Source organism: Chionomys nivalis, chromosome 3 (assembly GCF_950005125.1).
Source record: "Chionomys nivalis chromosome 3, mChiNiv1.1, whole genome shotgun sequence".
NCBI lineage: Eukaryota > Metazoa > Chordata > Mammalia > Rodentia > Cricetidae > Chionomys > Chionomys nivalis.
The window spans coordinates 108,423,878-108,436,787 of record NC_080088.1 but is presented as its reverse complement, the minus strand read 5'-3'; the positions used below and the strand labels follow the sequence as shown (position 1 = coordinate 108,436,787).

The window sequence follows — 12,910 nt, the reverse complement described above, 5'->3', positions numbered from 1 at the left end:
TGTGAGACATCTTTTTTTTAAAAAAAATATTTATTTATTTATTTATTTATTATGTATACAATATTCTGTCTGTGTGTGTTTGCAGACCAGAAGAGGGCAGCAGACCTCGCCACAGATGGTTGTGAGCCACCATGTGGTTGCTGGGAATTGAACTCATGACCTTTGGAAGAGCAGGCAATGCTCTTAACCACTGAGCCATCTCTCCAGCCCCAGTGTGAGACATCTTAAAGTGGTTCAGTGATTTTTTTTTTTGGCCTATTTATAAAGTTATGGAATCATCACCATGATATGATTTGGGGGCATTTTTATTATCCGCCCAAAGGAAACTCCACCCATTAGCAGCCAATTCCCACTCTCCACGGCCCTGACCCTTGGCAACCACTCCTCTGATTCTTGCCTGTGTGGATCTACCTGCTGTGGACACATCAAACATCAGACTCATGCCAAATGTGGCCTTTTGTGTGGCAGCTGGGAGCCCATTCTGTAACACATATCCCAATTCAGCCTTGCTCAGCAAACCACCCCTCAACTGCTAACCCACGGCAGAGCTCTTTGTTCCCAGCACCTGAGACATGGACCCTTGGGACTCAGCATGTGTTCCTCCGAGGCCCACAAACTGCTGGTTACTCACTGAGTCATTGGTTTGTCTGATATATATTTAAAGAGTGTTCACTGTGTCTTGAGGAATGTTCTGGGGACACATTAGTAGGAAAAACAGGCAAAGCCCAAAACAAAATGAGAACTCCTGCTTCCGTGGCACTTGTGTGCCTCTGAGTATATGTCTTGTCTGTGATGATCAGCATCATAAATAACAGTGTGCCAGAAACGAAAACCGCGAAGCAACTGGATCCGGGGAAGGGCAAGAGGGCTGCAGGGGATGAGAGCTGGGCTGTGGCGGGACCTCACCGAGCAGGCGGCTTCAAACAAAGGCTGCTCCTATACACAGTACCTCCTGTCCATGTGGATGCATAGGGCACATTTTTCCATGATTTTTTTTTTGTCTTGAAATGCTTTTATTCATTTATTCAACAAGTGTTAGCTGAGAATATGCTTCCCAACTGTAGTTTAGGTCTTGGCTCAAATGCCAGCTCTTCAAAGGCCTTTCCTTCCACACCTACCTCTGGTTTTCCTATTGTCATTCATATTTATATTGAAGTTGAAACGGCTGTAAGTTGTCATCTCTCCATCTTGAAAAATTGAAAAAAATAATTTTCTGAACATTGCACACTTGTGGACACTGCATCTTGATCCTGTCTACCCCTCAGTGCCCCTCTAACGTCCCCAGGGCCCCTATCGCATTTATCTCCGCTCTTCACTGTGGCTGTGATGCTACCAACTGCTTTGAGTTTCCTGCTGTGACTTCCCCACAGTGATGGTCTGGAACCTGGAATCATGAACTGAGTAAACCATTTTCCCAGGGTGGGTTTTTTTTTTTTTTTATCATCACAGAAAGAGGAATAAAACCAGGACTCTTGCCTGATTTGCCGTTTTGACGGTTGTCAGAGCTGTGGCAGTGCAGCTCCTCGTCTTCTCAGGGATGTCAGGTGGGAGTGGAGGTCCAGCCCCACACGGTGTCTGCCGTGGGTCATCGCAGATCCCATCCTGCAGTGATCTCCATAGCAACCACCTGGGTCATCCCAGATCCTATCCTGCAATGCTCTCCATAGCGATTGCCTGGGTCATCACAGATTCCATCCTGCAGTGCTCACCATGGTGATCCCCTGGGTCATCAGAGATCCCATCCTGCAGTGATCTCCATAGCGATCCCCTGGGTCATCAGAGATCCCATCCTGCAGTGATCTCCATAGCGATCCCCTGGGTCATCACAGATCCCATCCTGCAGTGATCTCCATAGCGATCCCCTGGGTCATCGCAGATCCCATCCTGCAGTGGTCTCCATAGCGATCGCCTGGGTCATCGCAGATCCCATCCTGCAGTGGTCTCCATAGCGATCGCCTGGGTCATCGCAGATCCCATCCTGCAGTGGTCTCCATAGCGATCGCCTGGGTCATCGCAGATCCCATCCTGCAGTGGTCTCCATAGGGACCGCCATTCAGTGTGTCTTTAATCTTCACCCACTTCTTATGTTCGTTTCTAGGAAAAGAGCCCCAAGGAAAAGCAAACCTGGACCACAGACTAGCTCTGGTGCCTCATTTCTAGAAACTCTCATTTGGGGAAGTGGCCACCATCTCTCCTTGGTGGCTCCAAACTATTTAGAAGTTGGTAGGGAGGCAGGCAGTGGTGGCATACACTTTTAATCCCAGGCAGAGCCGGGTGGGTCTGTGAGTTCGAGGTCAGCCTAGTGTACAGAGTGAGTTTCAGGACAGCCAGGGCTCTACAGAGAAACCCTGTCTTCTAAAACCAAAAGCTCCCCACTCCAGAAGGTGTTGATGGGAACAAAAACAGTCGATGTAAATGACAGGATGTCACCCCCCCCCATTTTTATTTCCTTCTCCCGAGAGGGAGATATGCTTCCCTCTCCCCTACCACACATTACAGTGATGCAGAAACTGGTGTCTAGATGTGGTCCTTGGGGCTAAGCTGAAGGGTTGGTCTCCCCATGACTTTCTTTCTCACACACATGTTTGAGCCACAGCCACATGGTACACCTCAACCCCATCTCAGGAGAGACCTAGGGAGGGGGCTAGCCTGTACTACATGGTGATGCTTCCCCTAGAGATGGAGACTTGTGCTCCAGCCTGAGGTGCACATTCCTACCTTGCCACACAAACACATACTCTTGCATGTGGCCACTCATACCTATACCTACCCACCCCTCCACCTCTCCCCCACACCCACACAAACCCATTCACATTCATATGCAGCCTCCAGCACATACATATACATACACACACCTGAACTTGACCACATGCTTTCACATGAGCCATGTGTGCTCATTTCATGGGCACTGGCTGGCTGCCTTATGACCACCTTGTGGCTGGCACTTGGATGCTATTTTCTCAACGGCAGCCACCATTATTAAACTGAGACTCAATGAGTTCTAAGTTTTTCAAGGCTTATCAAGAGTGAACTGGGAACAGGTAAAATTAATAGTTATGAGCCAATTTCCATATAAATGAACTTATTAAAAAGTACCCCAGCTACTTGAATTAGATTTCCTTCTGGTTTGAAGGAAAATACTTGAAAAAAAAAACCCAACAAGAAACAACCCCCCTAACCCCCAAACAAATAAAGCCCTCATAGCAACAAGTCCATAGAGTCTGCCTTTCCATTCATTGCTGGTTATGGGCAGCTCCTGCATCTGGACCAACTCACAGACTGGAGAGTCAGGGAGTAGCAGGAAGTGCGTGGTTTAGAAGGTGACCCAAATGTCTCACTGACAGGACTGGCGTTTCTCCTTGTTCACCTCAGAGCCCGCATACCACTTTAGCGGGATGACACATGGAGCCTTCTCCACTGCTGGTTCTTCAAAGGCAGACACTGTTATTACACACGGAGAAAACCTTGGTTCTGAAAGAAAGAGAAGGTTCCATCTTGAGTTATAGAGCATCCCTTAGAGGAGACACACAGGTAAATGCCATGGCTACCTCCAAGTGTTGAATGCCACTCCTTGTTTTAGACAAATTGTTGATGTGGGAAGCTGTCCATGGAAAGAGAACTATCTCGGAGAAGCAGTAGGCAGCTGGTTCTTTTTCCTAATGTTTTCCTCACAGACTGAACACTGGAACACCAGATGCAGAGATTGTGAGGGTCTATGAGGCAGGGCAGAGGCCTCGAGTTCCTTTTAGTCCAAAGAGACCCAGCAGCAGAGAAAGCACAAGACGGTCTGGGGGACTCAGACTGTGGGGAGCAAGGGAATCAGCTTCTCCGTTGATATCCTTCTGGGGTCCCAGTCAAGGTAGATGCAGGGTGATGGCAAGGGGTTCACAGGATAGCATCCACTCACAGACCTGTGCTATTTGGCTTTTTGTTCTTCTCTGTCTTTGATACATGATTTCCAGAGCAGTAACTAGCCTTTGTTTTCCAAGAGTGCTCACAGGCAGGAGTGTGTATGTTTGTGTGTGTGGTGAATATGGTTGTAAGTGGACATGCCCAGGTGTGTATGTGTGTGTGTGTGTGTGTGTGTGTGTGTGGTGTGAATGAAGGCAGATAGGTGGGATTTTTGTACAATATATTTAATCCAATTTGGGAATGATGAAATAAAAAGTCCTGTTTAACCCTCCTGCCACTCAGTTTTTATAGCACCTGTCTTATCTTTTCTAACCATTGATCTTACGTTGATCCCACAAGCCCACAATGTCACTCTGTAAATCCTGGAGAGTTTGAGCCAGGGGCTCATGAGCCATCTAGGAAGAGGGAACCCCAATCGAGAAAGTGCCTCCATCATATTGGCCTGGGCATTTTCTTGATTAAATGGTCGATGTGGGAAGGCCTGGCCCACTGTGGGTGGTGTCACCCCTAGGCAGGTGGTCTTGGGGTGTAGAACAAACAAGGCCAAGCAAGCCAGTGAGCAACATGCCTCCATGAGCCTCTGTTTCAGTTCCTGCCTCCGCCCCTCCCCCCCATGCATTGACTTTTCTCCGGGATGGACTGTGAGCTGTCAGCTGAAATACACCTCACCCCTCTGCTCCCTGCAGAGTTGCCTTATGGCAGAGTGCTTGTCACAGCAATAGAAAGCAAACTAAGACAGGACCTCACTCAACAAAGGACACTTCTTCTCTAGGGAAGGGTTGCACACCCACCCTGAGGTGCTGCCACCCATGGGTAGCCCCATGAATGAGTCTCCATCCACTCTACCAGTCAATATAGTTCCTTATTGACAAAGAAAACTCTGCCAGATCACTGGGCTCTTTGCTTTCTGTGGATTCATATCCTTTACATTAAACTTCGCTGCCTGTCCGTTTTCCAGGGCAAACGGCTCCTACTATGAGATTCTGCAAGTGGACTTTGGGGTTGACAACAGCAGTGGCCTGGCTGGGGCCCAGCAGATCACCTGGCAGGTAGAATATCCGGTGGAAGACTCCACGAGCGAGCTCTTCGTCTCTGAGATCTTCATCAGCCAGACGACCTTCGTGGGCATCGTCCCTGTCGCCATGGTAAGAAACCAGGGCTCAAAAAAGATGAGCAAGGAAGGATCTTCCTCTAAGTACTTTCTTCCTTTTTCATCTTTACGGGTGTATGTGGGTTGCACATGTGGATTCCCTTGGCTCGTGTCAGATCACGTCTTATGCAGTGAGCAGGGTCCCTCAGTCAAACACAGAACTTGCTGATAATGTCCACTTTCTTGAGCAAGTTTGCTCTGGGGAATCCCCTGTCTCTGTCTTCCGAGGCCAGAACTATACTTGAGCAACTCATCCACCAGGTACTTGCATGGGTGTTGTGGGAATTCATCCAGCCAAACTGGGTACTGACCCCTTAGGGCATGGTCTGAGGGACTGCATGTGGACTGATAAGCACAGACAAAAAGCGTGCTCGCTCTCTTGGGTGGTGGTTGCAGTTCTGTTCACAGCTTCCAGTGCCCACAGAGGACTGCGACTCTCTGCCCTTGTTGTGAGTTTTCCCCCCAAATAAATACTTGTTATCCTTTATTCCGGGCTATCGTGGACCTCATTAGTTACCACTACACATGGGTTTCTGGGGATCTGAACTCCAGTCCATATACATGCAAGGCAAGCACTGTAACCATGGAGTCATGCCCCAGCTCCCCCTTTCTTTTTTTTTTTTTAAATAAATATTTATTTATTATGGATACAATATTCTGTTTACATATATGCCTGCAGGCTAGAAGAGGACACCAGACCTCATTACAAATGGTTGTGAGCCACCATGTGGTTGCTGGGAATCGAACTTGGGTCCTTTGGAAGAGCACACAATGCTCTTAACCGCTGAGACATCTCTCCAGCCCCCCCCCCACCAGCTCCCCCTTTCAATACTTAAATCACTCAAAGAAACAGGAAGTGTCTTTGAGTCTATCATCCCTCACACACTTGGTGTGCACTATTTGAACAAGGGAAATATCCTTAAACAGTGTTTTATTTACCTGCTTTCCATAACGGCTCCTGGGAAGCCATTTAGGGTTTACCGTATGACTCTCTTTTCGTTTGTGGTGTTGCCAAGCGGCTCCCGGGGACCTCTTGTCTTTTATCGTCTCCATCTGTGTTCATATCTGGCCCAAGTGCTGCACTTGGGGAAGACGGTTTCACTGAAGTGTGTCGGGAGTGTGTGCTGGGAGTGGAGGCTCTAGATGCCCAGGAACCAGCCCCTTGTCAGTTGGCACTGCCCTGAGAATCCCCAGGTGGCCCTGGGATTGGCAAAGTTTAAAATGCAGATGGACTAAAAAAGCCTTGTTAGGAATTGACTGGCTGAAGCTGGACGGGGTCCCAGAGCCCATTAAACTGCCCGCATGTCTGCCCTGTTGGCACGGCAGGATGGCATCTCTTCCTTTGAGCGTGTCTGGGACCCTGTTCGTATCAGGCTCAGGAGCCACAGCTGAGAATAGGATCATGGGCAGAAATCCATATCCCCAAAAGCATGGTGATGGTGGACACACATTGGAAATGTTAATTTTTTTGGCAATACATGGACCTTCTTATACTGGGCATAAAAGTGGGAGAATCCACATTCAGATATTCTGGACCACCGGTGGCTAGTTGCTGGACACATGAACCTACTGCTTCCATCTCAACTGCCAGTCATCTTGGTTTTGAAGATCAGTCTCATCATAGTGACACGCATTTGGCTCCGTGGCAGCCACAGGTTGGCAGATAACCACTTGTTAAGGAGCAGCGATGAGCGAACCTGAGTTCCTGGGAGAAGAAGGGTTTTCCTGCACCTCCTCTCCCTGTCCATTCTCCAGCTCACCTGGCACGTCAGGCTGGCGTGGCTGATCCCTTCTCGGGGCCATTGTGGATTTGCTCCATGTATAATTGATAACACCTAATTCCCCACAAGCCTGGGATGGGATAGGACTGGATGCCGAAGGGGTGCACCCCACTGTCTTCAAAGGAGCGTGCCAGTTCCCAGGGGAGCTGTGGATTGACACGTGCTTATCTGAGAGGAAGGTGGAATCAGGTCAAGATACCAGGGTTGGTTAAGTGTAGTCCTCAGGCCAAATCCAGGCTTATGATGCTCGCTTTAGTACAGAAAGTATTACGAGAGCACGAGCCCACTTAGGATCAGCCCATGAGTCACCTGTGGCTACTTGGGTACTGTGATGAGGCTGTGTATTTGCAGTCAGGCATGTGTCTCTGGCTCGAGTTTTAATTTTAGCCTCCTGTAATGAGTAACACTTGGAGATGATTCCAGAGGACAGAGCTGCTAAGAGGCTTTGGGGAAATCTTCTCTCTTGTATTAGGGATCATTTCTCGAGGAATGATCTTTACCCAAAACGCTCCTACCCTCTTTGGCCAGTGGTTGTACATCCTCTCTCACGATACAACCTGAAGCCCAGGCTGGCGTGTCACTCATGAGACAGGTCACATGATAGGGACAGAATAGACCTGGGGGAGAGGGATCTGGCTGAGCACAAAGGAAATGAAGACAGGGAAAGCAGGCTGGTGCGTGGCTGGCCAGACACTGCTCCTTTCCATAGCCTTCCTCCCATGACCCCTGCTGGTGGGGCAGCATGCCTCCCAGGTGGACAGCCATCGTGTGGCTCATATGGGCTTGTTCCTCTCCCTCATCTGTCTCCAGGGCCTCCTTCTAGCACACTTTGAGCCTCCTGCATCCCCCAGAGGGGCCAGTTTATATCCCATGCATCCTGCTCCGTGTGGCTGAGTTTCACTTAGGGACACTTCCTGGCTTTCGACTAAGCTTGCCATTGGCTGGGAAGTGGGACAGCTGGAGGTGTCATGTCTTGGTTCCCCGCGAAGGACTCAGGATGACTCCAGGTGGGGGTGAAGGATGGCTGAGCTTGCTCGGTAAAGTTTCCCAAGGATTCAGTGAGTTGCTCTAGGTGAAGCATCTGCACTCATTAATATTAATATTATTTCCACAATTGTTAGCATGCTGATTAGCATATACAGGGAGCGCTGCCAAATGTGAGAACAAATAGAAGTTGGAGCTCAGGCTAGGAGGTGACACTTCTCTTAGAGGTTTGGGTGTTTAATCCACCCCCCCACTACCCCCCACTACCCCCACCCCCGCAGGATCAAGTATGAACACTTGGACTTTTTTTTTTTTTTTTTTTTTTTTTTTTTTTTTTTTTGGTTTTTCGAGACAGGGTTTCTCTGTGGCTTTGCAGCCTGTCCTGGAACTAGCTCTTGTAGACCAGGCTGGTCTCGAACTCACAGAGATTCACCTGCCTCTGCCTCCCAAGTGCTGGGATTAAAGGCGTGCGCCACCACCGCCTGGCTCTGAACTTTAATTGGTGGCACTGTTTCAGGAATCTACGGAGCCTTTAGGAGGTGGGGCCTGACTGGAGGAAGTAGGCTGCTGGGGATGGAGGGCCTTGAGGTTTATATCCTGCTTCCTGTCCCTCTCTGCTGAGATGTGAGTGTGGAATCCCGAGCTTCTGCTAGCACACAGTTCTCTACGTTTTCTGCCATGATAGATTATATCCTCTCCAGCTGTGAGCTGGAATGAGCGAGTCCCTCTTCCTTCAACCCACTCTTTCCAGTTACTTTATTACAATGATGAACAAAGAAATTGATTTCAAGAGTAGTCAATTTGCTGTTGTGTGTGAAGCTTTTTTTTTTTCTGGGGAGACTCAATATGTGTTTCCTTACTCAAGATACGGGTAAGACAAAAAGACGTGGTTGCACCAAAGTCCAACTTGGGAAACCGTCTGCATGCCACTGTCATTCTTCTCCTCTGAAACCTCTTGAGCTGGGCCTGCACAGTCCACATTGTCGTCAACATTGCTGCTTCTATGTGCTTCTATGCCCTTACTAGGATAGCCCATTAACTACCCAATCACCCAAAGTCCTCCATATTTCTCCAACAAACAGCATGATCAGGCCTGTCACAGCAATACCCTACTCCTGATAGCAACTTCTTCTGTCTTAGTTATTGTTCTGTTGCTGTGAAGAGACACCATGACGAAGGCAATTCATAAAATAAAGCATTTAATCGTGGGCTTGCTTACAGCTTCAGAGGATTAGGCCATATCATTATGGTGAGGAGCATGGCAGCCGTTGGCGGGCATGATGCTGGAGAAGTAACTGAGACCGTTCCTTCCCCATCTGCGGGCAGCAGGCAGAGAGAGGGAGGGGAGAGGAGAGTGAGGGAAGAGCCTACCATGGGCTTTTAAAACCTCAAAGCCCCCCCTCACTCCCCCCCCCCCGTGACACACTTCCTGCAATCAGGCCACACCTCCGAATCCTTCCCCAAACAGGTTCCCCTTCCTGGTGACTGAGCATTCAAACATATGAGCCTATAGGGCCATTCTCATTCAAACCACCATAGGAACCAATGAGTTTATTGGGGTTCCCAACAGGAGTGTGGGTGAGGAGTTATGGAGCAGGAATAACTTAGAAGCAGCTGTGTCACTGAAAAAAATCTACCTCAGTGCTGGTGACAACGCGTGGAAGCTGCAACCCTGGAACTCTCAGACTTGCAGACAGCTGGACCATTTGCCTGTCTCCTCCAGGCAGCTCAGCAGGCCAGAGTCTGTTCCTCTTGTTAACTGCTTTGAAATCTTGAGGTCCTCCCGAATCTTATACATTTCTGCTTTTCCAGAAATGTGAAACTTGCTTACTTCCCGAGTCTCATGAGCGCTCCCAGACCTTCCTGGAGTATACAACACTTAGGGAGACAGTTACTGCCACAGTGGGGTGGGTGGGAATCTAGTGTGCCCCAAGATTCATCTACTGTCAAGGAGGCGGGCAGTCTGTATGATTCTTAAAGAGGATTGATTGATAATGGCTAGGAGGACAGGAAGACCTTCAAAGCTGAGGAGCAAGGAGGTATTTGGGGAGCCTAGTAGGAGCATGTGTACATGGCGGTCCAGGGCTGCAGGTGAGGAGGCATGGCTGCCGCATAAGCACAGGGGAGGTGAGGAGGGGGGGGGAGGCAGCCATGTTGGGTTTATCTGCTATGCTGTGTCTAGGGTCATCATTTATTTTGTTAAGTCTGTGTCCTATGCCTTCATAGAGAATTGTTGAGAAAGGGGCCTAAAGGCAATATCTTTCATCTCTCCATCTTTCATCCTTCCTGCCATGTGAAGATGCAGCTTCATTGCGCTAGAGGATGCAGCCACAAGGCACCACCTTAGAAATAAAGAGACCAGACCTTCACCTATTCTGAACCAATAACAACCTGATCTTCTCAGCCTCCAGGAGAAGGCAGTTTCTCTTTGTAAGGTGTCCAGCCTCAGGTGTTTTGTTACGTTACCACAAACGAACCAAGATGCCTGTAGTATGTTGAGGCTTGGATTTGCTCATGTTAAGACAGAATTATCAATAACTAAATATCAATTTACATAGCAGGATTGTTTTCCTGTCATCAGGAAGATTCACAGGTACCTTCCCACCTCCACCCTTGGTGTTAACTCTTTTCTGTTTGTATCTGCTTGGAGCACTGTGCAAGGATGGGTTCAGAGGCTCACCGAGGGAGTTCTGTGGTCATTAACCTATGTCTGCCATAGGTGGAGCGGGAGTGGAGGTAATGCCTGCCATGTTCTAGTTTTCCCATCTAGCCAATACTTTGAGACATTGTAGGAAAGTCTGTTCCCACTTCCTGCCTCCCAACTTCTTTGCCAACAGGACCCCAGAATGGTCTTTGCCCTCTGCCTGGCTTCCAGCTAATAGGGTTCCCCCAAGCCCAGGGTAATATGTGGATTAACCTAATTTATCAACGGGCATCCTCCATTTGCTGGTGATGATTGTAGGGAGTGTTTTTTGGTTGTTTCTCTGACTAATGAAACCCCAGGGAAAGTCTGCTGAGGAGCTGAGGGAAGGAACTGCTTCCTCTTAACAGCTGGGCACAAGTCAGGGATGTTTCTACCTTTCTGGCCCTGGCATGTTGGTGTGGGGGATGAAGCCACTGCCCCTTGAGAGGAGCTGCAGGTACTTGGGGATAGTGGAACAGAAATAGAGGGCCTGGGCTCACTAGCTGCTGAGAACTTGTCAAGGATCTCCTAGCCCCAGCCACCTTGCTTTGAGGACTGTAAATGCCCCACTTTACATTGGCCATAGGCTGCAAAGAAGGGCTTCCACGGGGCTCTTTCCATGGTCCCATGCCTTTTCCCTCAACCCAGTTTTTATTCCCTCATGCAGAGGTCATCACACACAGGCACGGAAGAACAAAAGTCCCCTCCTGCTGCTCTCAGGACGGGGCTACATACCCACCTCTCAGTGTTTCTGGCTTTGTCTGTGATAGGATGAGCAGCCAATGGCATCTGCCACCATGGGCTATCTTGTTCAATCCTCCCGGAACCCTCTGAGAAGTTGTATTATCCTGGACTTTCATCCGGACTTATTCATGAGAATGGCTGCCGAGGGTCAGATACTCTGGATACCTGTTGGTTTGATTCAGTCTTGGCTTCATGTAGGTAAATAAATAGTTTTGGGGGTGTCCCTGAGAGTGATGAGAATAGACCCCAGATGGGGAAGCCAATGTGGGACTGGTACATTGATCCAGAGAAGTGGTTTTGCCAAGGGCAGTGGCTGTGATTATTTACTCATTCATTTTCTATCTATCTATCTATCTATCTATCTATCTATCTATCTATCTATCTATCTATCCATCTATTATCTATCTATCTATCCATCTATTATCTATCTATCTATCATCTATCTATCTATCTATCTATCTATCTATCTATCTATCTATCCATCTATTATCTATCTATCCATCTATTATCTATCTATCCATCTATTTTCTATCTATCTATCTATCTATCTATCTATCTATCTATCTATCCATCCAATTCCCACTGATCCATTCATTAATTCATCAGTCCACATGTCCATCAATTCATACCTCCACTGATCCATCAGTAGATTGATGTGTCCATTCCTACATTGGACCATCAGTTTCTCTATTGATTCATGTCTTCCTCTATAGATGCAGTCATCATTTTATCTGTTGATCCATCCACGCACATATCCTTCTATCTTTCCATCTACTTACTATCCTCATCCATTCATTCACTGATCCATTGTCCATCCTCCATTTCTCCATAAATCCACTAATTGATACATCCCTCCCTCCGTTGAGCCGTCCCTCCTTTCATTGAGTCATCTGATCCTTTTCTCCCTTTATCCCTCCATTGATCCATCCATCCACCTACCCATTTGCTATTCATCTACTGGTCAATCTGTCTATTGATCTATCCATCAACCCACTCATTTAGCCATCTGTCCATCCGTTCATCCGTCCACCCATTCATGCATGCATCCTTCAGTCAGTCGATTGGTCCATCCATCCATTCATTCCCGCATAGCAAACACATGTATAGCATACACTGCGTGCTAGATTCATCACTTTCTGGTAAACAGAGAGAAAATGGAGCAGGAGGGAACTTGGAGTTGGATTCAATAGGCCTTGGAATCATTCTGTGCAAAGTCTTCACTTCCGGAAGATCAGCACCGTTGGTCACTGCAAGCTGCAAAGTCTTCACCAGGGGTTACACAGAGGGAGGGTTGCAGCCCTGGGCACTGAGACCACCTTCTGAGTGATTGTTACTTTCTGCCTCCTTCATGGCTCGGAAATGCTGACGAATGTACCCATTTCTTTTCCTGCCTTTCCTCCTAAGCCTTTCTGAATGCACACGCTTTCCCTTTTGCTTCCACAGTGTCGCCCCCCCCTTTTTTATTGGGTTTTCTGTGCAGCCCCCGAGCTTTCAGCGTGGGTATTTGTTCCTGTGGGTGGCATGGAGTTCAGGACAGCAACCCACCATTCAACTCCAGTTCTTAAAACTAAAAAGCCCCAGCTCTGCACATGTAGATAAAAAACACATTATCTTTCAAAAAGGTTGAAATAAAAAAAAAAAATGAACACACTTGGT

General features: G+C 48.1%; 1 protein-coding gene across 1 annotated transcript in view; it reads left to right on the top strand.

Moving 5' to 3' along the window:
- Positions 1-12,910, top strand: part of Tmem132b (transmembrane protein 132B) — a 293,665-nt gene that overhangs the window by 191,719 nt on the left and 89,036 nt on the right. Inside the window, exon 4 of the mRNA XM_057765861.1 lies at positions 4,871-5,057. Coding sequence (XP_057621844.1) covers positions 4,871-5,057 — 187 coding nt within the window. The remainder of the gene's footprint in view (positions 1-4,870; positions 5,058-12,910) is intronic.